This window comes from Pelecanus crispus, chromosome 1, assembly GCF_030463565.1.
Source record: "Pelecanus crispus isolate bPelCri1 chromosome 1, bPelCri1.pri, whole genome shotgun sequence".
NCBI classification, from domain to species: Eukaryota; Metazoa; Chordata; class Aves; order Pelecaniformes; family Pelecanidae; genus Pelecanus; species Pelecanus crispus.
In genome coordinates, this window is record NC_134643.1 from 14,394,977 (window position 1) to 14,420,058 (window position 25,082).

The following is a 25,082-nucleotide window of genomic DNA, read 5'->3' on the forward strand; positions in this document are numbered from 1 at the left end:
TATACTATGTTCATAATATCCATTATAAAAGGCATATACTGTAGTTAGCACGACCACATTTTAAAATGCAGCACAATACGAGTTATTTAAAAAAATCTCTTTAAGTGAATACTCACTTTCCTGATGCTTTTCATCTCATCCAGAATAAATTTTATTTTGCAGGCAAATTATAAATTTACATGACAGAAGGCTGTATGGAAGAAGATATCGTGTACAATGGACCTAACACCTCAGACTTTCAGAAGAGAGATACTTGCCAGAGAGCATTAAAGTCGTGTATAAAGGTCAGTCGATTCCTACGAAGTCTAGTGCCAAGGGTCTTGCAAAGATTACTCAGAAATGCCCCCCTTAAAAACCAAAACCAAACCTCAAAATGGCCCATCTTGCACACGTAACCCAAGACTCCACTGATTCATTTGAAATACTCTAATTCCCAGTAATTGCAACATGGAAATCTAATGTGAGAAATAGATAATATTCCTAAATTACAGAACCATAGAGTCATTTAGGTTGGAAAAGACCTTTAAGATCATCAAGTCCAACCACAAACCCAACACTGCGAAGTCCACCACTAAACCATGTCCCTAAGTACCACATCTACATGGCTTTTAAATACCTCCAGGGCTGCTGCCTCAACCACTTCCCTGGGCAGCCTGCTCCAATGCTTGACAACCTTTTTGGTGAAGAAATTTTTTCCTAATATTCAATCTAAACCTCCCCTGGCACAACTTGAGCCCATTTCCTCTTGTCCTATTGCTTGTTACTTGGGAGAAGAGACCAACACCCACCTTGCTACAGCCTCCTTTCTGGTAGTTGTAGAGAGCGATAAGGTCTCCCCTCAGCCTCCTCTTCTCCAGACTAAACAACCCCAGTACAGGGAGACAATCACTTCCCTGGTCCTGCTGGCCACACTATTTCTGATACAAGCCAGGATTCTGTTGGCCTTCTTGGCCACCTGGGCACGCTGCCAGCTCATATTCAGCTGGCTGTCGAGCTGTTTTCTGCCAGGCAGCTTTCCAGCCACTCTTCCCCAAGCCTGTAGCATTGCATGGGGTTGTTGTGACCCAAGTACAGGACACGGCACTTGGCCTTGTTGAGCCTCATAGAACTGGCCTCAGCCCATTAATCCAGCCTGTCCAGATCCCTCTGTAGACACTTCCCACCCTCAAGCAGATCAACACTCCCAACCCAACTTGGTGTCGTCTGCAAAGTTGCTGAAGGTGCACTTGATTCCCTCATCCAGATCGTTGATAAAAGATATTAAACAGAACTGGCCCCAGTACTGAGCCCTGGGGAACACCACTTGCAACCAGCCGCCAACTGGATTTAACTCCATTCACCACAACTCTTTGGGCCCAGCCATCCAGCCAGTTTTTTACCCAGCAAAGAGTATGCCCATCCAAGCCATGAGCAGCCACTTTCTCCAGGAGAATACTGTGGGAAACGGTGTCAAAATAAAGGTAAACAACATCTACAGCCTTTCCCTCATCCACTAAGTGGGTCACCTTGTCATAGAAGGGGATCGGGTTAGTCAAGCAGGACCTGCCTTTCATAAACCCATGCTGACTGGGCCTGATAACCTGCTTGTCCTCTACGTGCCATGTGATGACACTCAAGATGATCTGCTCCATAACCTTCCCTGGCACCGAGGCCAGGCTGACAGGCCTGTAGCTCCCCAGATCCTCCTTCCGGCCCTTCTTGTAGATGGGTGTCACATTTGCTAATCTCCAGCTAACTGGGACCTCCCCAGTTAGCCAGGACTGCTGATAAACGGTTGGAAGTGGCTTGGTGAGCACTCCTGCCAGCTCCCTCAGTGCCCTTGGGTGGATCCCATCCAGCCCCATAGGCTTGTGTGTGTCTAAGTGGTGTAGCAGGTCACTAACCATTTCCCCTTGGATTATGGAGGCTTCCTTCTGCTCCCTGTCCCTGCCTTCCAGCTCAGGGGGCTGGGTACCAGGAGAACAGCTGGTCCTACTATTAAAGACTGAGGCAAAGAAGGCATTAAGTACCTCAGCCTTTTCAGCATCCTTTGTCACTATGTTTCCCCCCGCATCCAATAAAGGATGGAGATTCTCCTTAGCCCTCCTTTTGTTGCTAATGTATTTATAGAAACATTTTTTATTGTCTTTTACGGTAGTAGCCAGACTAAGTTCTAGTTGGGCTTTGGCCCTTCTAATTTTCTCCTGGCATAACCTCACAACATCCTTGTAGCCCTCCTGAGTTGCCTGCCCCTTCTTCCAAAGGTCATAAACTCTCCTTTTTTCACCTGAGTTCCAGCCAAAGCTCTCTGTTCAGCCAGGCTGATCCTCTTCCCTGCCGGCTCATCTTTCAGCACATGGGGACAGCCTGCTCCTGCACCTTTAAGTTTTTCTTCTTAAAGAACATCCAGCCTTCTTGGACTCCCTTGACCTTCAGGACTGCCTCCCAAGGGACTCTGTCAACCCATCCCCTAAACAGACCGAAGTCTGCCCTCTGGAAGTCCAAGGTGGCAGTTCTGCTGACCCCTCTCCTTTCTTCTCCAAGAATTGAAAACTCTACCATTTTATGGTCGCTATGCCCAAGACGGCCTCCAACCATCACATCACCCACAAGTCCTCTGTTTGCAAACAACAGGTCCAGTGGGGTGCCTTCCCTAGTTGGCTCACTCACCAACTGGTTTCATTATTCGTAAAAACACTCGAGTTTAAGCAACGTATGTTTGTGTAAGCTCTGGGTTAATTCAAAAAACAGTACACTTTGGCAGCAGTGACTGTAACGAGTATTAGAGCTTTCAGATTTCAACCTTAAGGAAGTAAGCTTGGAAGTTAGTTAAAAAAAAGTCATCACTCAGGAACACACAAATAAAACAACTTATGATAAAATAGCCAACAGTATTTATAAATGTACATACATATACACACACAAAAGTAACTTTCGTAAATGAAGGTTTGTGATAATTTTCTTCTGGTCTGTTGGATCTGTATTAGCCATGTTTCTATTAAAAAGGCTGTGTACAAGACTAATATCCCAGGTTTAAAAAAGAAGTTACGTTTCACTCCTCCCCCTTCCCTCCAAGACACAGTCATAGTTCATTTATTGCTTGGAAGCTCTCACACTGCTGGGGTAAGTAAAATGGTAGTTCTCCTTAGTTCACCTAATTATGTTGCTACACTGAAAAGAACAAGTGAGAAGACGGAGTAGAGAGATCAAAAAAGAGCTTGTGAATGGCGATTGAGGATGTCTTTTTTCAGTCCTCTGTTAACCATAATGCCCTGGAAAGAACTGAGATCATTTTGTTATACAGGCAATCTCAAATCGGGTAAATATTCTGAAACTGCTGAGTCTTCCAGTCCCTTTCCATGTCAGTTGTACTTAACTGTATTTTGCTTTTGTCAGCTTTTCTTTTTCGTTATACAATGAACTGGGACACCATACATTTTTAAACACACTCAAAATTCACAGATTATCTGGATAAACTAAAATAAATTTTCCTTATCTAAATGGAGAATTATTGGAAAGTTGGATGAAGATTTGGCTGCTAACAGATGGCTGCTTGGCAACTTTTTGCTTTCTTTTTCCCTGTATTCCCATAAATGTAATTACATAAAAAGTATGGAAGTATGTATCTTATTACTGGATATTTCTGTTATGTTTACTTTATCCTATTAATTTACCCTTTCTTTTACTTCACACTCATCTTTAACTAATTAACATGAGTGTAATTTTCTAACTTTGTTACATTTTTTCATGTTACCTTGCTATCTGAAGCTTGGCTATTCTACCAGAAAAAAAAAAAAAACCATAACAAAACAAAACCAAACCCAAACCCAATTCCAAAACAAATTTGTTTCCTTCAGTCAGTGAAAAGTCCCATGAAATAAAGCACTGGATAATCCTGTCCTATGATAAAGACTGTGGAGGAAGATTTGCTGAAAAGAGGAAAGGGAAGGGCATATCCTTCATATTTTTCTAGCAGGAAAAGGTGTTTTTTCTGGCTCTGGGCAGGAACATTTTAAATATAGGAATCCATGAGAAAAACAGAAGAATACTTATGCTCAGATAGCTGTTCGGTACACCTGCATAACTTTTCTCTATACCCACACCAGTAATAAGTTCATATTCGCTTGCTACCAACAGCTCCCCATAAGAGCTTTCTTCAAAATCTCTTGAAGAAAGTTCCAAGAAAAAGTGAGCACAATCTGAGGGTACACACAGTCTGAGGGAGCTCTTGTATATCCTTCCAACTTGACTGCAGGTCCACTAGCCCCTGGACATAGGACCACAGTAGTTTCTCCGAGGCTGGAAGGTGGATGTAGATGAGATGTTGGTGAGAAAGAGATGATGTCAGAATATGAATGGGAATTAAAACCACGGAAGGGAGAGGACCCATCTGATAAATAAGATACTCTTCCATGTGAGCAAAACTAGTGAAATCTGGCCCTAACCACATCAACACCTCCTCACCCCCGCATTAAGTGCAGTAAGCTTTTACATTCTCCATTTTAATAGACTATATTCAATCTTTTCTGACAGTCAGCTCAAAGCAATACACCAAGGGACTCATCTGGAATTTCAAAACAAGTTTTCTGTAACTCAAATGTGATATAAATAAGAATTTTGACATTCCCTGTTTTGAATTTAAAGGTTTTTTAAGCTTCTTTTGGGACTCTCCAGAAATGAATAAAACTAAGCCAAATTTTAAACTTAAAAAGATGATGCAATCTGAATGTTGGTCTAACTCCTCACATTCTTTTGATAAAAAGTGTCAAGAAAAGCATAGAAGATAAATATAGCCACCATGAAGAAAATACCGATTAACAATTACTCACAATCGTTATGAAAGTGAAACTGCTGAAGGCTTCCTAGGAAAGAATTTCAATCGTCTCTAGAATCTCTGCATTTCAGAGAAATGATGGAGCTAACATGTGTTTTTAATTATGTTTGCAGATACTGCAAAATAACTAAAATGTATTCTAAGCTCAAATGGAATAATAACACTTTCTACCTTTTCATTCTAAGCTATAGATTTTGTAATTATAACAAGACATTGTGACTACACTTAATGTTATTTTAACACATAGAATAATCCAACATTTTATATTAATGTTGTTTATTTCAAACATCTGAAAGGTCTTGTCAAACAACTTTTTTTGCCTCATAATAGGAGACAACAGAAAAATATCAGGAATTAATATATTTTATAGTTTGTCATATTCATGATTTCGGTATAGTATTAGCCACTTGGCAAATGGCTCTTCTGGCCAGTCTGCTATGTGAGGTTTGCCATTTTCTCTCTGCTTATTTGAAGAGCAAGCTTTTCTTAGCTCTTTTGGATAATATTTAAATGTTTAAATGTTCAGGGCAGAAAAAGGATAAATGCTCCTCTTTGAACAGAAAGCTCTGTATCCTCTGGGAAACCCTTCACTGAGTCCACACTGTTTGGACACTTACCACACAGCTCAAGTGTTTCTTAGTCAATGGGAGAAGGCAACACCATCTCCCATTGACTTTTCAAGGGTTATGTCTACATTGCAGGGGGGCAACATGTGCAAGTATGCTGAACCCATGCTATCACTCTTGCATTTCTATCCATATTGCTAGCTATAAGTCTCCACAGAATCCATTTCATCCTTTAGAAGAGGTGTGCTAGGGATATCTGCTGGTGTTTGGCTTGCCTGTGCCTGATACCTCCAAATTATCTAGGCAAAAGCTTGGACCCATGATAATGCACTAAGGGAACTGAAGCTTTCTCCTCAAGTTCAGTCCATTGCTCAGAGCAAGTCTGTAACTGAGCTTGCACTTGCACTAGAACAGTGCAGAACTGTCTACACAGCCATGGAAAACAAGGATTATCTGCTCCAGGTCCTTAGCATCACCATAGCCATCAACCAGAACTGAGAGTGATATGCTAACAATAAAATGAAGAAAAATGCAGTATACTAACTTGGCTTCCAAATGGCTAAATATAATGGTTTACATTGTTCTCAATTTCTGAGAATTTCTATGACTACTCATTATTTCTGAAGATCATGTCCTGGCTACATCAAGATGGGGCACCCAAAAATGAAGGAACACAATTAAAAACATCTGGAGGTAGTATTTATAACCTGTGTAGCAATGGATTTATCTCAAAAAAAAAAAACAAAACAAACCCAAAAACCTGCTCTAAAAACTATCAGTCCTGATGCCAGAGAATTTAATGGTCTTAAGGACTTCTGTGACAATTTAATCTGATTTCCCAGACAATACACAGGACAGTTTTTACCTTCTTCCCCATGTTTGCTACAGGGTTTGAAGTATGGACTTCAATACCACAAGATGAGACAATTTCTTAGAACACAAAACTTGTTATTGGAATCAGCCAGTGCGAAAATTCCCACTGACTTTGGAATAGGGATGAGTCCTAAATCAATTAGAGCCAGAACCACTTAACTCTGAATGCTGTTGACAAATAAACTAATATAATTATTTCACGGCTTGCTAGATTAAAAAATAGATTAAAAACCAACTGGAATTGTTCCAATTAAACTTTCCAAGCTTTTTCTTTTAAAATTCAATTTAGGTTAAAGGCTAATGTAAATTAGACAGGTCTACTTACCAAATGGCCTTACTTTTTACAGCAATGAAATTTGGTCTAGTTTAGGAAAACACAGTGAAAATTTTCCTGAACATCTATAATGAAATCTGTTCCCTTTCAGCTAAGCTGGGATTTCTCCCTCAAATATTTATTCTTTTGCAACACAAGGTCAACATCAAAGTCTTTTCAAATCAGACTGCATTAGAAAACAGTTTTTTGGGCAGAGGAAATAGTGTAACAGGCCATTTTGCCATATAGGATAGGTTTTTTCCACATAAACTCCTGGTCATTTGTAAAGTTTAAATGGCGAGGAATGAAAGCAATTACTTAAATTGAGGTTTTTTTATTCCCCTAATCCATGCGGAGCCCCCACATATTAAAAAAAAAAGTAATTCTTTGCATTTTCCAGAATGCTTTGTTTACATCAGTTTTATTACAACATATAGTAAAGCAAAAAAATAAACTTTGTGTAAAACAAGAGGGAAGCACAATCAGAAAAACTGAGGCTGGAAGGAACCTCTGGATGTCATTTAGTCCAACCTCCTGCTCAAAGCAAGGCTAGCTTCAAAGCTAGACCAGGTTACCTCAGGGCCCTGTCCTGTCAAATTTTGAAAATGCAGTGACTGAATAAGGATGCACTCATTGAATAAATATTGCACCAGTTATAAGACAGTCTGATGTACCAACAGCTCTCTCTACTTTTCACCCAAAAGAAGATACTGACTCATCCTGAAGTACTGAGTCTAAACATTGACTATCTTATTTGTCTCACTTGCATATTTTTTCCAAACCATGCAGTTAAAGACTGAAATGTATTGCATTTAGGCTTTAGGAAGCATAAGGAAGGCAAAAAGAGATGCCAGACTAGAGGATAATAATTAAGCTAGTGTATTTAAGGGTCTGATTCCTTTTAATAAATTTAATTAAATTATTTCAGACTGCTTTCCAGCATTTGTAAGAAACAAGAAGCATCCTCAGTGAGGCTCTTACTTGCCTTCGACAACAGAGGGAGCCAAAGATGACTATCTAGCTCAGACTAAGCACCAGATGTTTAGATGACTTAAACTCTGGTTTTAATGCAAAGTGTTCCATCGCTATTTATATATGCCCAGTAAATATCATCATTACACTTTTTATTCAGTCATTTACATCACTCATTTTTCAATATGCCTCAAATATTCATACAGAGTTATAGAAGACTAACACTTCTAAGGTCATCTAGAATTTCTCTACTCAACAATATTTCAGGCTTCAGCACATATTTCAAAGTATTTTAAGACAAGAAGATAAAAATCACTAAAGTAATAGTGTAAATATTTAGTTTCACCATAAATTGTAGTTATCAGTATTTCAGTACAGTTCTGCATTCCCTTTTGTAGCCTGGGAAACAGTTAAAGTACAGACAGGAATAGCTACACTGCAGATATTTAGGGAAGGATATGTGTTGTTTAAGTAATCAGTCATTATTCCAGAGAAAGGTTATGATGGTAGAAGGTAAAGAAAAATGTGGTTTGATTTTTAAATTAATGCAGTCATTAGAGTTAACAAATAAGGTAGAATCCCTCTCATCTGTAACTACATACACACTGATAGGCAGTAGATGTTTTAGGATAAGTATGGGAAGTCCCCAGGAAAAGTCTGTTTATTAGCTTTTCAAGTAGAAAAAAGATTTGTCACTGAGTTTTCTCAACATTTAGTTTAGGTGATAAACAGCTATACCTAAGCCCATGAGGCTATTGGTTGCACTTCTTATTTCAGTCTTTAACTGCATGGTTTGGAAAAATATTTTGGTATATACTCCACATTGTGGGAAAAACTGAAGATGAATCTAATTACTTTTCATCTTCTTTCTCAGCCAAAACATAACACAGAATCACTGAAGTCTACAAGATCATCAAAAAATATTACTGCAGCAATTGAATATTAACTCATCCCACCTCTGCCACCAAAATGCTTTATATGAATTAGCTTTGATGTGCTCCAGGTTTGTTCATACTCAAACTGCTTACACAAACCTGGATGTTTTCCAGCAACTCTGCTGCAGGAGATGTTAACTCCCAGCACAAAGCCAAAAATAAAAGAGATGGCAAGCTGTCATGTTTTAAATTGCCATAGTCACTAGTTAAGTTAACAGCTGCCTACAGTCTTAACTTTGTTGTTTTCTATTTGACCTGCATTCCATTATCTGACAGAAAAAAAACTTGCTCTAAAAGATCACGGGAAATGGTTCATGCTGCTTTTGATAAACTTTGAATAAACAGTCCTAAGACAAGTCTGTTAAACCAAAATATATTACTTCTTTAACCTTGCAACTGCTGGGTAGTTCTGGGAACAGAACTAAAATCTTTCATGGAATTTAAGAATATCATGAGCTCTCAGTTATTTTCTTTATCTTTAGGAAGGTATGTCTGTAAGATTGAGATATCTCTTCAGTCCACAGAAGGAAAAATAAATTCCTAAAAAGAAGACCAAAAGAGATTAAAAGCTACAAGAAAATGACCTTTAACCAAACAAAAGACGTTGGTAGAAAATTCTGACTTATGGTCATCAGCTGTTACTCAGTTAGACCCTTTCACAGTTGAAAAAGATTGGCTTTTGGCTTTTGTGATTGCTTAACTACTTTAAAGTTTTAAGTATTATACGTAGCACTCTAGGGATCTAGAAAAGCCCCATCTGGGAAGAAACTTTGTTTATAAACAAACTGCAGTTCTCAGTTTGGATCTGGTCCTATATTTCTGCCATTAGTTAAGATGCATCAGCATCTTACAGTATAAGATTGTTCAGTGCCCCTTCTCAGGGCAAAGACTTTTTCACAACTCAGTTTCGAAAGTTTACTTCATTTATCCCAAGGAAGATAAGAGGCACAAGACACAAAAAAAGGCTTTGGCATACTGCTTTGAGTTCCCGAAGAAAGAACAGAGACCTGACAAATTGTTGGGAATGGACATTCCCTGACAGAACAGGAAGAAAGACCAGTCCTCAATTACGAGACTTCTCCGGGTAGGAGAAGCATACGGATATCTCATGGAGAAATGGGTCTTTCAGGCTCCAAACAGACTGCTAGTAGCCTAGCAGCAGAACATCAGACTAATAACAAAAAGTCAGAAGGATAGCAGAGCATCTCAAGATTACAGAAATCTCATCCAAAGGAGGAAATAAATATCCCAAAATGAAGATATATAAGGGACCAAGGAATGAATGTCTCAGGACAAAGATGTTTGAAAAGCTCAGATACCTCACGTCACTATCTGAACTTTCTTTTATTTGACATTCAGCATTACTAGAATTTTCTGCACTTCTTGAAGGCACTCAGTTCTAATGATATTTTAGGCTTTCAATGCAGCACAACCGTCATAACAGTACTTGATATGCATTTAAACATTTCAAGGCAATTCATAAGATGTGGTCTACCAAGGATAATTATTATTACTTTTACAAATACAGAATAATTTGTCCAATCCAAAGTCACACAGCAGAAAGCAGAGTTCACTGTAAACTGAACAAACAAGGTGTGTGTGGGGGGGGAGGTGTGTGTCGGGGGTGGAATGCAGCTTCCCAAATAGCAAGGATTTAGGAACTCTGTTATAAAGCCCCTCAAAAGAGGCTGGTATAGCTTTCCTCAGTTTGACAGCTGCAGCCATACAAGAGAACAAGGCTCTGTAAATACCTGATTTTAGACTGATAGAAAAAAATATAGGATCCTATCAAGCAAATAAAAAATTTTAAAGTTTTACTCACAAATTAAATTCATACATTCCATCTACTGTTACAAACATTTCAGTTTTGATGCATTTTTAATAAAACCAAAGTGATGTCAATGTCTTACACCCAAGTTGCAGTCTTGGGGGGGGGGGGGGGTCTTCTTTCACCTTATTGCTGGAGAACTATCATGATCTGAAAAGGAGAGATACATAACTAAAAGAACCATGGCAGGTTCTGGGATGTTCATTTAGAATATGGGAAAGGTAGATTCAAAACCCATTTCCCAAGAAAGTGCCCAGACCACTGTGCTACGCAGAAATCTGAAGGAATTATTGCAGCAGGTCAGACAAGTAGGTTTTTATTACCAAGCCTCCCTCCTTCACTATCAATATAAGCCTGTCATCTCTATAAAAGCTAGTAACATTCCAGAGATCATGAACTTACAGAGTATGTGTGTGACTAACATCTGTTTAATGTTTAATCTGTATTATGAGTAATCTCAAATAGGGTTTAGGGAAGTAAACTGTTCAGATTGAACTAATTAAACAAGAACTGGTATAAAAATCCTTTACTCAGGCAAGTTATTTGGCTCTTGACTGAGCTATGAATGAACAAAGACATGTCCATGCAGCCTTGCTTCGGGGCACAAAGAAAATGATACAGATCATTAAAACTACATAGGCACCACATGAGCATGCCAAAGGTGGCTGTAGAATAAAAATGAGGAAGTGCATGGCAATTGCCACCTAGAGCTGTAGTGTTCCATTTGGTGTAATTAGTCATGCAAAGTACATGATTAACTCTTAAAGGTGACACAAGGTACAATGAAAAGAAAAGCAGGACCCAAAAAGCAGCAATACAGAAAAGAGTACGGCAGACTGAGGTCCCATGGGAGCTCCTTCCCTATCTCCCTGCCTTGCTTTAGATCTAGAATTCAGGACATTATTCAGAACACCAGGCTTTGCTTTGGGTTTTCTCGACAATCAGTCCAACAGTTAGGATCCCATGCATTGAAGGGGGGGTCTTAAGTTCCCTTCCATTGCCTTAGAAAAGGTCAGTAAAAAGTACTCAGAATCAGATAACAATGAATTTTAACTTTGATGTGCCATACAGATCATGAATATTCCAGGTAACTATTCTAAGCAGTGCTAGGCAAAATAGAAAGAAGAAAGTGCTGCTCGCCCTTCTTAGTTTATGACTCGATCCTGAAAAATGTTTGGAACCAAAACTATATGTGTGTTTCAACATGCTTTGGGATTTAAATCATTTTCATGAATACATCTATTCAGTTTAAAAAAGTTTTAGGAGGAGGGTGTCAGTGAAGCTATTGCTGTGATAAACCTCAAACTGGGAAAGGGGCTGTTTTTCACCTTTTGCACCTGCTGTGGTAAAACTACAGTCTGGTTTTCAAAAGCAGTTTTAGAACACTCAAATGTTAAGAAACAGATGTTAGCAGACTATTACAACACAGAGCTAAGTGATTTTTTCCCCAAAAAGAAAATCCATGTACAAAAAGGAATGAAATTAAACTGCATAAGTGATCAGTACACATGTATTTCATCGTTTTGCTTACATACACTAGTTCTGAGTCAGGAATACTCACTGAAAAGTGCTACTCTTGCAAGCACTACCTACTTTGCTCGTGATGCAAGCACTCCCACCCATTTCTGAGAACAGCGTAGGCAGTCTGATAACTCACAGGCTTCAAACTGCCCTTATAAAGTTGTTCCACTTTTGCATACTTCCTCACACTGCTAGTTTCTCTGCGAAGATGAAGCTGCTAGTTTACTTAGTCTTCCTGAAAACAGCTCTCCTTGCTTTAACAAATGCCTCTGCAGTTGTTTTAGAAGATGAAGAGCATGCTAAAGAAGGAAAAGTTACGGAGACTTGTCCTATAAAGCTCAAAACTAATCGGAAATGTGATGGAGGAGAGGATTGTCCATATCAGATAAATCTGCCTCCAATGACCATTCAGTTACCCAAAGAATTCAGACTGCTTGAGAAGACTCTCAAAGAAGTACAGACCCTTAAAGAAGCAGTAAACAAGCTGAAGAAATGCTGCCAAGATTGCAAGCTGCAGGCAGATGACAACCAAGAAAGAGACCGTAGTAATGAATTCCTGTTACCTAATGCAGAAACTCCAGGAGAAAACAGCAAAATCCAAGATAACAGAGTAAGGGAACTGCAAAGCAAAGTTAACAGAATGGCAACCAGCTTAAAAAATGCAAAGAGCCAGATTCAGACACTGCAGGGTCGTTTAGAGAAGATGAGCCTCATAAATATGAACAATGTAGAACATTATGTTGACAGCAAAGTTGCTAATTTGACGTTTGTTGTGAACAGCCTTGACAACAAATGTTCTTCTAAATGTCCAGCAATGCAACCAAGACCTGGTATGTAACCTGTTAATTCTTACTGCCTGTATAAGCTTTCTGTGCATTTTACAAATATAACATAAACAATTTTAAATCTATTTTAACCAAATAGCTGTGTTATTAACTTCACAAATTAAGTATTTGCTCTTTAGTGTTAATTTATACTCCTGTAAAACATTTCATCTGCCACTAGAGGGTTACTGAGAGCTGCAGGTGTTCAGTTCCTCCTGAAATTGTACTTTATTATGGCATTTAAAACATGGATTTTCAAAGGACTTTTTCTGCAATTCACTTAGTAAACGTGAAAAATTAACTTTGTTTTACACCGTACTACCCTTCATTAAGGATATTAAACATCAGTGAACTACATATATTTTCTCCTTGGATGAGAAGGGGTAAATTTTCTATAGGTGTGCCTTAGAAAACTGCATGGGGTTTTTTCAATGTGAAACTGCAACGAAGGCCTACAAGACATTATTAAACATCAAGTGAATCTATTAAAATCTTTAGTTTTTAACAGATGGGTAATAAAATAATTCTTCTATCATCACAGCAAATATCTGAAAAGCTCTGCTAAAAAAAGCTTATAGCAGAACTTCTCAAGTGGGTAACATATGTACCATCTTTTTAATACTAAACCCTTAGCATGAACCTAATATATAAGCAAATCTAAAACAGAAAACAGGTGTTATCACTGACAAACACTCTTTTTCTTTTACTTTTTAATTGTCCTAATTAAAATCAAGAAATAGAAAAATATTTTCTTTCTAATGTTGACTGTTACTAAGGGAAGATTGAGGTTTTTTAAAAGTCATAAAGTTTTTATATCACATATAAGAATCTTTGAAAATAAGAAATATTCACTAGATTGTCAGTGTATTTACCACTTAGATATCATACATATGAAGATAGGGGTCTCTAGAGATAAAGCAGAGAAAGATCAGGCTGCATTACAGTTTTTAAGCATCTGCTGCTTAGCATTCAAGTTTAAAATAAAACTGTTCTTCTGTCTACCCATATTGAAAACTGAAGGATCTGCAGATGGTACAGCGTATGTACAGCTGAAATTCCTGAAAGTGTGAAAAGAGCAAATGAATAATAATAAATGTTTTTATGGTAATGCTTTTACCATATCAACAATCAGCTTCAATCAGCTATAAATCAGTATAAATCAATTACTTTAATCCAGATAGAAAACATTCACAAAAAGAATGAATGATATTTGGTATATTGATAATCAGTGCTTCATAATAGACTAAATTAATTTCAGATATTTCTCACATTTCTTACTGAAATGTTGGGTACTGTTCATAGCATATGATCATGTAGCTATTCCTTACATTTTACAGTAAGTGATGCTAAAAGTGTTTGTAGCAGCAATATATACATTATGAAAGCTAGGAAGGATAACAGCTACAGCTTTTTTCTATACAGGAGCCATTACTGCATCCACTGGCAGTAACAACAAAACTTTATTTAAATAGGAGTTGAATTTGATTATAAAAGCATTTTATCTAAAATGTATACTCTCTGTCAATATATGCTCCGAAACTTAGTCCACCAAAGATCTTACACAAAGTTCAGTGAAATAAATGAGAATCTACTGTGGATTTAGATTTGGCTTTTAAGCCTTTGATTCCTATACCTTTTGCTTTCATAGATGGCCAGTTTTCTGTACTGGCAAACAAGGAGTCCTGAGTCTTATTCCCTGCTGCAGCCTGAGAACACTCCTCCCTTTCAAGAAGTAGTTTAATTGTTTAAATTTTTCTAGGAAAAATATGCAATTCAAGCCTGCAAATGAACACACCCATAAATTCAAATCTGCAGTAGGAATGAACATTACAGTTTTGACTCTTAACTCAGAACTTCTGAGACCTCTCTGTATCACTCACTTAAGAACATGGAATTATAATACCACACTGTTGAACACAATGTCATTACTGGATGACATTGTAGATCAAAAATGGATTTTCACTCTGCAGGAAAAACCTGGGGTGTTTTTATTCTGAATAAAATACATCACCCATTGGTAGGAAAAAGCTGTGTTAGTGGTAAATGCTAAAACTTTTCCTTACTGTAAAGCCAGCAATGCCACACACACAGGAAAGCACCATCACTTTTCTAGCTTCATCTTTCTAGGAATCACATTATTACTACAATAGACAAGACAGTTTTATTACTTTTTTTCCTGCTTCCTAAAGTACAGTCAACATTAACACATGAAACATTCCTAACAATGTTGATTGAACAACAGCCAAGTTAAAGTCATTCCCATATGGACAAAGCTTTTTCTCTGACATACTGCCAGATGAAGATTTGAATTATAGACAGGGTGTGATGGTATACATTTAAATACAAAAAGCAGCAGGTGTGTAAACATGAAGCGTTAGAAATGTGGACTGAAGAAATCAGGCTGAATTTACAGGAGGTAATGAAAGGATAAAGAGAAGAGTAGAGAAAAGGAGAAAAGGGAAAGCAACCAATCAAAATGCCCCTATATTAGGCAGTTCTGATACAAAAAGTCATTTAAATGGGTTTTTTTTGGACAGCTATTTGATGCAGAGATCCTAGGTGGCACCTATTATAGAGTAAACCTGATGGAAAAAACCTGTTTCTCCCTAGAACTGAAATTGCTGTAACACTTCTTCCTATGTAGAAGTCTCTTCAATCCAAGTGCTGTATGCCACATCAGCCTGGGTAAAAATTTTGTTTCTTTTTAAATTGAAATTACGTGTGTTCTAACACTATCTGTTCTTCCACCAGTTATACAGATAATGCAGAGAGACTGTGCTGATCATTACATAGCAGGCAGAAGGAGTAATGGAATCTACAGGATTAGCCCTGACCCTAGAAATAATAGCTTTGAAGTTTACTGTGACATGCAAACACATGGAGGCGGCTGGACAGTGCTGCAACGGCGTCAGGATGGTAGCACTAACTTTAACAGAACCTGGAATGACTACAAAAATGGCTTTGGAAACCTCAGCAGGGAGTTTTGGCTGGGGAATGACAAAATTCACCTCCTGACAAAGAGCCAGGAAATGCAACTGAGAATTGAACTTGAAGATTTCAATGGTATCAGAGAGTACGCGAAATACGAACACTTCTATGTGGCCAACGAATATCTAAAGTACCGTCTAAGTGTTCATGGCTATAGTGGCACAGCAGGAGATGCCCTTCACTACAGCAAGCATTACAACCACGATCAAAAGTTCTTTACAACTCCGGACAAGGACAACGATAGGTATCCTTCAGGAAACTGTGGAGCGTACTACAGCTCTGGCTGGTGGTTTGATGCATGCCTGTCTGCCAACCTCAATGGCAAGTACTACCACAAGAAATACAAAGGTGTTCGCAATGGCATTTTCTGGGGTACATGGCATGGTATTTCTGATGATGTTCCCAGTGGATACAGGCAATCCTTTAAATCAGTAAAAATCATGATCAGACCCAAAACTTTTGTGCAGTAATTCTACACCTTCCTCTTAACTAGTTTGCATTTGGATTGCACTCAAAATCATACTTATGCAGTATTATACTCAGAATTCAAATATTCAGTTATGTTTGGCATAAAATAGTTCTAGACAAAACAACATACTTCCACAAATTTTTAGCGATGTTTTGGCCCATATAATGTATTAAAAACAGCATGAATGTTTCTGAATAGTTACTGCTAAAACTTAGCACAGGTTAAGTCTTGGTATCATTATGTAAATATTCTAAACATTGCTTTTGGTGCTTTTACTGACTGTGATATACCAGATTTTATGATTTAAAACTTTTAAATGGTCTTCCACAAATTGTGTCTGAATGAACACCTACATTTTAACCTGAAAATAACTCAGAGGTATAACTGGTAACATAGAAATTTGTCAACACTTAGAATGAAAGTTAGTCTCTCTGAAACAGCCTGACTTTTCGTATCATCTATTCTTCACAACTTCAAAGGTATGCCATGGCAATATCAATATAAATTAGGAAAAGTACTACAAATTATTATTTTTAAAGGACTAGGAAACAGAGGGCCACATGGTTTGCCCAAGGACACAAAAAAAGCCTTGAAGAAAACTTAGAAAATGAAGATGATTCCTCAAATCCCCTTTATCAATGATTATTCAAGGAAGTTGGTGAAGGAATTGAATGAAAGCAAGTCGAAATAGTGTAGAGAGCATGTAATGAACGACAACATTTCTTGCTCATTTTGGTTCCTCCGTTCAAGCTTAAGGTCCTGTTTGTCATTTGTGAGAGAAAGGAGCCGTTATGTAGCTTATTGCACATTTTATATAGGCAGGTAGATAGGTAGGAAGAAGACACATCAAGAAGAATCCATGTCTTTGCATTAATGCCTCTAAATACATACAAAAAGAGTTTCCAGTACCGTTCTTACTTTCTCCTGGATATTTTAGGTAAGCCAAATGTTACAAGATGACTCTTGCAGCTCTCATTTAAGTACCTCGCACTCTAGGTACCATTAGACCTTAAAATTATAAGAATTACAAGAATTAAGATAAGAAAAGATTGTGTTCTCCCCATTTTCTGAGTACGCCTTTTGTAGCCACCGAAACATGAACAACCCACTGGCAATTATAAACAGAAAAGAGAATATGTGAAAGACTTTTTTCTTCTAAAATGTAACAAATGAAACAATCAAATTTTCAAATACTTCAGGAAGTGCATCTTAGAGATACTACTATTAAAGCTCATGCTGTAGATACGAACGAACTTGAATACGTGTATCTAGTGCCTACCCTAGAAAGGACATGTCTCTGTAATTACAGTGACTAATATGATGAGCAGAGATGCAATTTATCTTAGCAAGAGGCTATTTTGCTATATTGCTTATGCCACTCTTGAGATAGACATGAACTATACTGAGACTGTATTTCTTTACCAGTTAAAGTGTGGTCTTCGCTGGCACAGCCTTTTTGGTTACAAGATACCAAAAAAAACCAGTAGTATACAGCTGACCTAATACTTTACAAATATGAGTTTTACTGTTTTTTAAGATAATAATAAGAACTATTATGGTTACAAGTTATGCAAATGAGCAACAGTGGCAATTGCTAAATTGTAAAATACTAATATATGTTTTAAGGAAGTAAATAGTTTGAAGGATATTTCAGTGTGAAGTGTAATTTGGTTTATTTTATTTCAATTTTAAAGCGTAATGGAAATTTTTAATTGCAAGATGTATAATCTTTGCTTGAGAACATGTTTTGAAGCTATAGAATATTTATTTTGGGATAAAAAAGGATTGTCTAAACAACAAAAAAAGCAACTTTTGAAGTATTGGTTAGAAGAGCAAATATCTAATTGCATATGATTATATTTAATCATTTTTCATGAAATGCACAATTTGCTCCTATTCAGTGTATGGTAACTAGCTAAGTATGACTTACAGTATCTACAAGCTTCTACTTGAAACTGTCTTTTTCCTGCTAAGCTGTTAGAACAGAAACCATCCTTTTTTTATCCTGTTTAAAGGAAACGTCATAGAACACAGAAATTTTAACAGAATAAGCAAATGTGACTAATACCACCTACAAAAGCCTTGTCTGATGTCTTTAAAAAAAAAAAAAAAACAACAGTGTAATGTTGTTACACAAATCTGAATATTACCTGTTACCTGCCTGGAACTGTTGTAGCTGAATCTCCATCAATGTTTACTAGTTTTACAAACTGTAACTCCATCTACTTGTCGCAAGCATTATTTTTGTTTTTCCTTGTTGTAATAAAATTAAGTCACATTGTTAAAGCTGTACTACTGTCATAGATGTATGCGGATTATTAAAAAAATCAAAAAATTTCTCATAAATTGTTCTATTGATTTTCTGTAAAAATTGAAGCAATAAGAAAACACAGATAACTTTAGATGACCAACAAAGACGACCATGTGATGTGCCAGGAGCGTAACTGCTAGTAATGATAGTTCTTAAGAGATCCATTTTATGACACTTCAGCTGCCAGATAATACCAAAGGCTCAAATCTCAGACAACTTTTTGAAACTGTTCATATTTTGGAAGAGAAAAAAGTAATTGCCCAATCAAGAGTTTACACAACCTCTGTCCTTAACATGACAGAGAAGAAGCAAACTCATCTGGTTTTTGTATTACACACAACCTTTTAGATCACATGCAAGTTTCAAAGCATGTGAATAGAAACAATACCCTAAATTAAAGCATACAATTCTTTATACAAACAAAAGCATTTGATCTCTGCTTAAGGCTTAATAATTCAAAACATGTCTTCCAATTTACAGAAAACATCTATGTAACACTGATTATTATATGAAAACAGTTGTAGCTTTGATCTTGCTAATATTTGAATTGTGGATTTTAGTGAAGAAGATTACTAGTTTGCTAGAAAAATTCCTATGGATTGTTTCCAAAAAATAAAGGCACAAACCCATCTGTTCAGTGTGGCCAGCCAAGCACACTGTAATGTCTTGGATTTCTATGCAATTCTTAAACAAAAAAAAAACAAAACAAAAAAACAAATACAAAATGAAAAGAAGGTCTGAAAGTCCATATCCATACCTAGAATGTTGTGTTTATAGCTTAAACCAAAATCAAACAAAAAAAAGGTGCCAAATTTACTTAGTTTCTATGACTTACATGTCATAGAAAAATCAAAACAGGAAGAATGCAACTTCAAGTTTTCATAGAGAAAAAAATGAGATAAGACCTAAATATTGGCCTACCAAGAAAGAGATTTGGAATACATTTTTATAAATGTGTTCTGTGTTCTTTTTTTCAGGAGATAAGAGAAAAATAGTATGGTATACATGGGCCTGCAGACATTGACATAAGTTTCAAAGAAAAGTGGCTGAGCATACCATCCACAGGCCCTGCTAAATGCAAACATTCCACTTACCAAACTGATCTCTTTCATTCACAGCTTTAATGAAACTTTTATGGAGTTATAATGCTTCCGCCAGAAGTGAATTTGGCCATCACCCTCAATTGTAACCAAAACCAGAAAAGAATGTTTTAAGTGATGTGTCAAATCCAACCCTCACATAAGTCATGAGAGCAGGGTATGAATTAATATTATTTTTTACGTCCCTGTTCATCAGTTTTTCTGATCTCAGTAAAAAAAGAATCTGTTTGGAAAACAATCAGCAACTGGAAAAAATATCCCCAATTATATTCATATAATCAAGACAAACTATAAGTCTAATTAATATTACACTTCTACTCAAATAGTACGCCAGTATTGAGAATGACAGTTGAAAATATGTTTTACATGCTTATTTTTAAGCAATTACATGGAGTCAGTGATTTTTATGGAGAAGTAGGATCCAATTTGAGAAACAGAAATTCTCATTTTTTTCTTCAGACAGAATGTAAAAGCCCCTCTGTTTACCTCTGCAGCTCAACCTCTATTTGCTAAACCCAAAGATAAGGATTCTTTCTCATGCAAATCTTTAAGGACTATTTGGACACAGGTTTTTTTTAATAAGGAAACCAGAAATCACCTTTTTAACATTTAAAGTAAACTGATCTGTACAACAGCTGATTCTCCACCACTGGACATTTTTATCAAATGCATGTTTGGTTAACATTGCTCTCGCTGCCTCACCACATGGTTGTGCTAACGTAAACATCATAAGCCAAGGCCAGGTAGACTCACAATTTTAGTACAAGATCGCCCTGTTTTGGAATATCAGATCTCAAATACATATTTTGGATGAGAGAAGGGGAAGAGGGAGACAGGTTTGGAACATCAGACAGCAATATGCTTGTCTTTTAAGTGTCACGAGTCCCAGAAATTGTTGAGAAAAGGCCAAAACACAAGAAGATGCTGCAGTTAAAGATTATTCCTTCTCCTAGTTTTGCAGCTTTAGGGAGCGGTGTTTCCTCTCTGTGACATGAAATCTGCACTTGACTTTATAATAGCATAGAAAAAACAACACGTCATAATATATATAGCATAGAAATAACAACACATAAACCCAATATCATAAATGCTTTCAAACATGCTTTTCAGACATGAACAGAAATACCACCTGCTTTGTGGTAATATGAACACATGCAACAGCTTCCTGCCCTTGTTTCCTCACAATGTCACCTGCAAGCAGGAAAAAGAATCTCTCAACAGAAAGAGCATATTTACACTGTCTCTGTTTCCACCCCTGCTGTTTAAAGTCATCTATAAACTCCACCCACTCCTCTACAGCTTTTTATAGGAATTACCACCAACTGGAATAATCAATTTACCTATCGCAATGACCAACTGGTTTAATGTTCACTATGCAAACTATTGCTTGCTTGCTGAAAGCTGTTGCAAAAAACCCCAGACTCCAGCTTACAGACACATTATCATCCCTGGCTGACTCCCCAAGTGACCATATGAACAAAGTTAGAAAAGGTTTATTTAATTAGCAGTCAGATTCCTATGGGTGGAGGCAACACCTGTCTCTGCTGTCTGTGCCAATGTATTTATACAGCTGGTTTGTTGTGCCAGGAGCCTTTGAAGCATGTAATGCGGAGTGTACCAGGATCAGCTTAAGTTTGAAACTGTTGGTTGCATTCAAAAGCTCTGTTAAGATTTTTACATCTTTGATAGAGCACATACATGTTTGGAGAGTATGGAAACAAATTATCCACTGCTACAGTTACCATGCAAAAATATACTGATGATCATACTTTATAAAAAGCACACTACAGTATGTGTTGGTGAACAGAAATTAAATTGGTGCTCATATAAAAAAAAATAAAATTTCTATCTTAGCATATCAAGCTAGATTTTCTAGGAAATTTTGCATTTAAAGATGTATTGACTTTTTTTTTTTTTAATGTAAAGTTGTTTACACCTACCATTTAACCCAAGTTAGGAGAGAATTAAAAAACAGCTTGTTAGCAAAAGAAATTGGAAAAGGCTACATTTTCTAGAGTGGCATTGTTAGATGTCAGAATGCCGTTGAAGAAATATATGAAATACTGATTCTTAGTATTTATATTTGAAAGCTGTAGCCAACCTTTATGTGACTTTCTCTTCTTTCCTGCAGCACAGATGAGAAAAAAGAGAAAAACGAAAAGTACCTTTCCCCTTAAACCACTGAACATATGCATCATTCCATGACTTTAAAGCTCTTCCAGCTAGCAGATCCACATGAATCAGTGTCAGAACAGCAGAAGCAAAATTTGCTTAAGAAATCTCTGTCACTATACTATTCACTTTTTGGTAAACATGGAGATTTTGCTCTGTGTTTCCAGCAGAACCAGCATTTTGGTTAACATCTGTATTAGCACTTCAATGACTTTTGGCAGTCAGGGGTAAGAAGTTCATTAATCTCAGAAAGACTCCAAGTTTCAAAACAGTAATGAAAAATATTCATGAAAGGTTCTTTCTGCTTCCTGATGGGTGGTGGCAATAGGATCCTTGGACACCAGCAAAAAGAAATGTTGCATCATAAAAAGCAGCGTGAATGAAAGATTTGGTGCTGGTATCAGATAGGGGGCACAGTCCATTTTATCTTTATAGGTTACAGAGTGCACAACAGTCTGCATTAGACCAATCAAAGAAATCTCCCAAAGGAGTTTATGCTTCTGCAGGTTTAGATTTAGCACGTAAACGGATGACGTTCATTAGCAGAAAGAGATTATTGTGGTACTTTCCAAACAAGGTACCGGCTCACTGAATCTGGTAAATAGTAAGGCACTTTTCATTCGCAGGTACACTATTTTATGGAATGAATAGCTCCTTCACAGTGTCCACTACAAAGACATGCACGATAAATGTTGCAGAATGCTTTTTCTGGTATTGTTTTAACAATAGATGTATACATTTGAGTGAACTAACAACTATCTTCCTAACCCAAGAACATACCAACAAAAGGAAGAGAAACAAAAAGCACGGCATAGAAAAGCTCGGAGACATCACTCGAGTAAACTCTAACAAGAAATGCTAATATAATACTAACTGAAAAAGACCTCAAGCTGGGAGAAGCTACCCTCACTATTTGATTTCTCCTTTTTTTTTTTTCCAGAAAAAGAAGAGCTTGTACCTAATTTATAAATAAACAGAATTAACTAAACAGAATTAAAAGATACTAGGCTCTATGACTGATTTCTCCTTCTAACTGAAAGAACCTGAAGAATACTAGTTTTTGGAGAGTCTCTTGAATCAAAAAGATGAACTAGCAGATTTTGTGAGCAATTCATCAGCTTTATTAAATCTTCAAAATTTTGCAAAGATAAAGCGGATAGAAAACTGTTCCTGGAGCATAGCTGTCAATGATTCACTATTGAATTGGAAAGATGTATAGAGTAGGGATCTTTTTTGTGTCTGGGATTAATTGTGATTTGGGTAACAAAAAAAAAAAATTAAGCAAGAGAAAAGGATTTGAAGACTACAATAGATTACCAACTAAACATCAACAGCATCATTATGACAACTGATGTTTTGTTTATTTATGTTCCCATTAAAATGGGAAAGCCTGGATCAGGTGGAGGAAAGGAAAGAACACCTTGAGTGTCCAGAGGGGAAAACATGCTACTATACAGTGCAGGGAAGGGCAAAAATTACAGGGATAAAAATTACGAGGGTGGGTAGGAGGCAATTTGTTAATCAGTCTTTTTTATTTTCATTCTGTCTTTCATTCTGTCATTTTGAGCATTTAATCCAGTTTCATGACATGTTCTGTTGCTTTTTCTATTCAAATGGCAATTTCAGTATGTTCTGTGCTGCTTTAGCAGTAACAGTAGTGTTGTAACAAGGACGATATAAGAATAAAGGGAGAGATAAAATGTATTATATTACCACCTGTTGAAAAAAAATCCTAAGTTTGCATGCAAGGATGAGTATAAATTCAGAACATTTTGCTGAAGCTAGCTACTAATAAAATGCTAATTTTGTAAAATTAATAGCTCTTGAAACTTAGACAATGTACATTACATAAAATTCAATACATTTTTTGCTGCCTTTTAAGAATCAGATTACATATACATGGTCTATAATGCACTAAATTCAAAATGAAAACAGCATAATTTATTGCATCTTAAGGTAGCATTTATCCAAGTAATGTATTTATTTCATCACATAGGCACTAGACTACATAGTTTTCCATGGAAGTTATTAACATGATGCAGATTGATTTATTTCTAATGGTGTACACTAGAAGAAAACAGGATATGAGGAAATATTGCCAAATCAAGAAATTCAATCAGAACTGTTAGACCAAAGGTCTTTATTTCAAGGACATAACAACAAAGGCTAAAAGAAGTAGAAAGTTCATTTTACAAATGTATGACAGTCCTCTAACCAACAGCAGTGGAAGCACTGAGTCAGGCTGATGTCAACTTGGTAACAAATAAAAACATTTGGTGAAAAGAAGCAAGTCATGACGGACTGAGTGGCTTTTGCTCAAACCTCTGTCCAGTTTTTAATATTTTTACCTAATCCACAAGCCTAAACAATGTTACTATGTGTTATTAAAAATGAAGGAGAGACAGTGTGCATGTTTGACTTCTTGCTATTTGTATGTTTTACTGTCTGCTGTTTACATGAGAAAAACAAGACTGGCTTGACTGGAAGGCTTACTGCTAGAAGGGATATATCTGTTCTCAAATAAATCTTATCATATCAAAAGGTGTCCCTTCTGATAAGTATTTGCTGCTATGCAGGCATAAATGACTGGCCAGTAAACCAGAGATAATATGCTACAATTCTGCTTCTGTGGAAAAATTCTGAAAACTATTCCAAGAAGCTGAAGCCAGTGTCAATGCAACAACCTCTATGGTGACCAAAGTCATATATTTATCTCTGAATTATGTATAAAGTTCAACAAAGGAAAACAAACACGTCAGTGGGAGAGAAGAAATGTGAATAAGTGATGAAAAGCCAAATTGACCCGTAAAGCACAAGTATGAACTGTTAGAAATTATAGTAAGAATAAATGAGTCATAGTTCCCTTTTAAAAATTGACAAAATGACCAAAAGACCTCATTTATGAAATCTTATGTAAATTGCTTACTTCGGTTTTCCACTGCACGTTTTTTTCCTGAGTTGGGAACAACTTCTAATACTCAGGCTACCCTATATTTCCCATTAATGGTTTACAATGTTATCAGAGTTAAACAAGTTGGTCTTAAATTGACATGCAGAATAACCTCTTTGGAAAGATTTTTTGGAGAAAAACCCAAAACCAGCCAAATTATCTGATCATTTTCTAGAATAAGTCTACAAAAATAAGTTTTCACCATGATTAAAAATAAGGGAAACAAAGCAGAAATGTAGAATATATTTTAGAATGTTATACCATTTAGTTTTATTTTATTTGGGGAAGGGTAGGGGGTAAAGGTATCTTTTACTAGGCATATACTTCTTATTGCCATAGCAAAAATTCTACCACAACTGAAAATCTGGAGAAAAAGTATAGGAGTAGTTGGAAAATAAAATACTCCCCAAAGTGCAGTTTCCATATTTTCAGTAGACAGGAAGATTT

At 36.7% G+C, this 25,082-nt stretch overlaps 2 protein-coding genes across 2 annotated transcripts in view; one reads left to right on the forward strand and one right to left on the reverse strand.

The window, feature by feature from the left end:
* Nucleotides 1–25,082, reverse strand: part of CCDC146 (coiled-coil domain containing 146) — an 84,336-nt gene that overhangs the window by 52,706 nt on the left and 6,548 nt on the right. The window lies entirely within an intron of this gene.
* On the forward strand, nucleotides 11,904–18,394 carry FGL2 (fibrinogen like 2). The gene is made up of 2 exons (XM_009478835.2): nucleotides 11,904–12,651; nucleotides 15,397–18,394. The coding sequence occupies exons 1-2, from the start codon at nucleotides 11,904–11,906 to the stop codon at nucleotides 16,101–16,103; spliced, it is 1,455 nt and encodes a 484-aa protein (XP_009477110.2). The 3' UTR covers nucleotides 16,104–18,394.

Bases quoted from the DNA above. Each gene is read 5' to 3' on its own strand.
- FGL2 (XM_009478835.2), top strand. From the start codon at position 11,904: ATGCAAGCACTCCCACCCATTTCTGAGAACAGCGTAGGCAGTCTGATA. The intron at 12,652-15,396 runs GTATGTAACCTG...TTCTTCCACCAG, and splicing joins AGCAATGCAACCAAGACCTG to TTATACAGATAATGCAGAGA.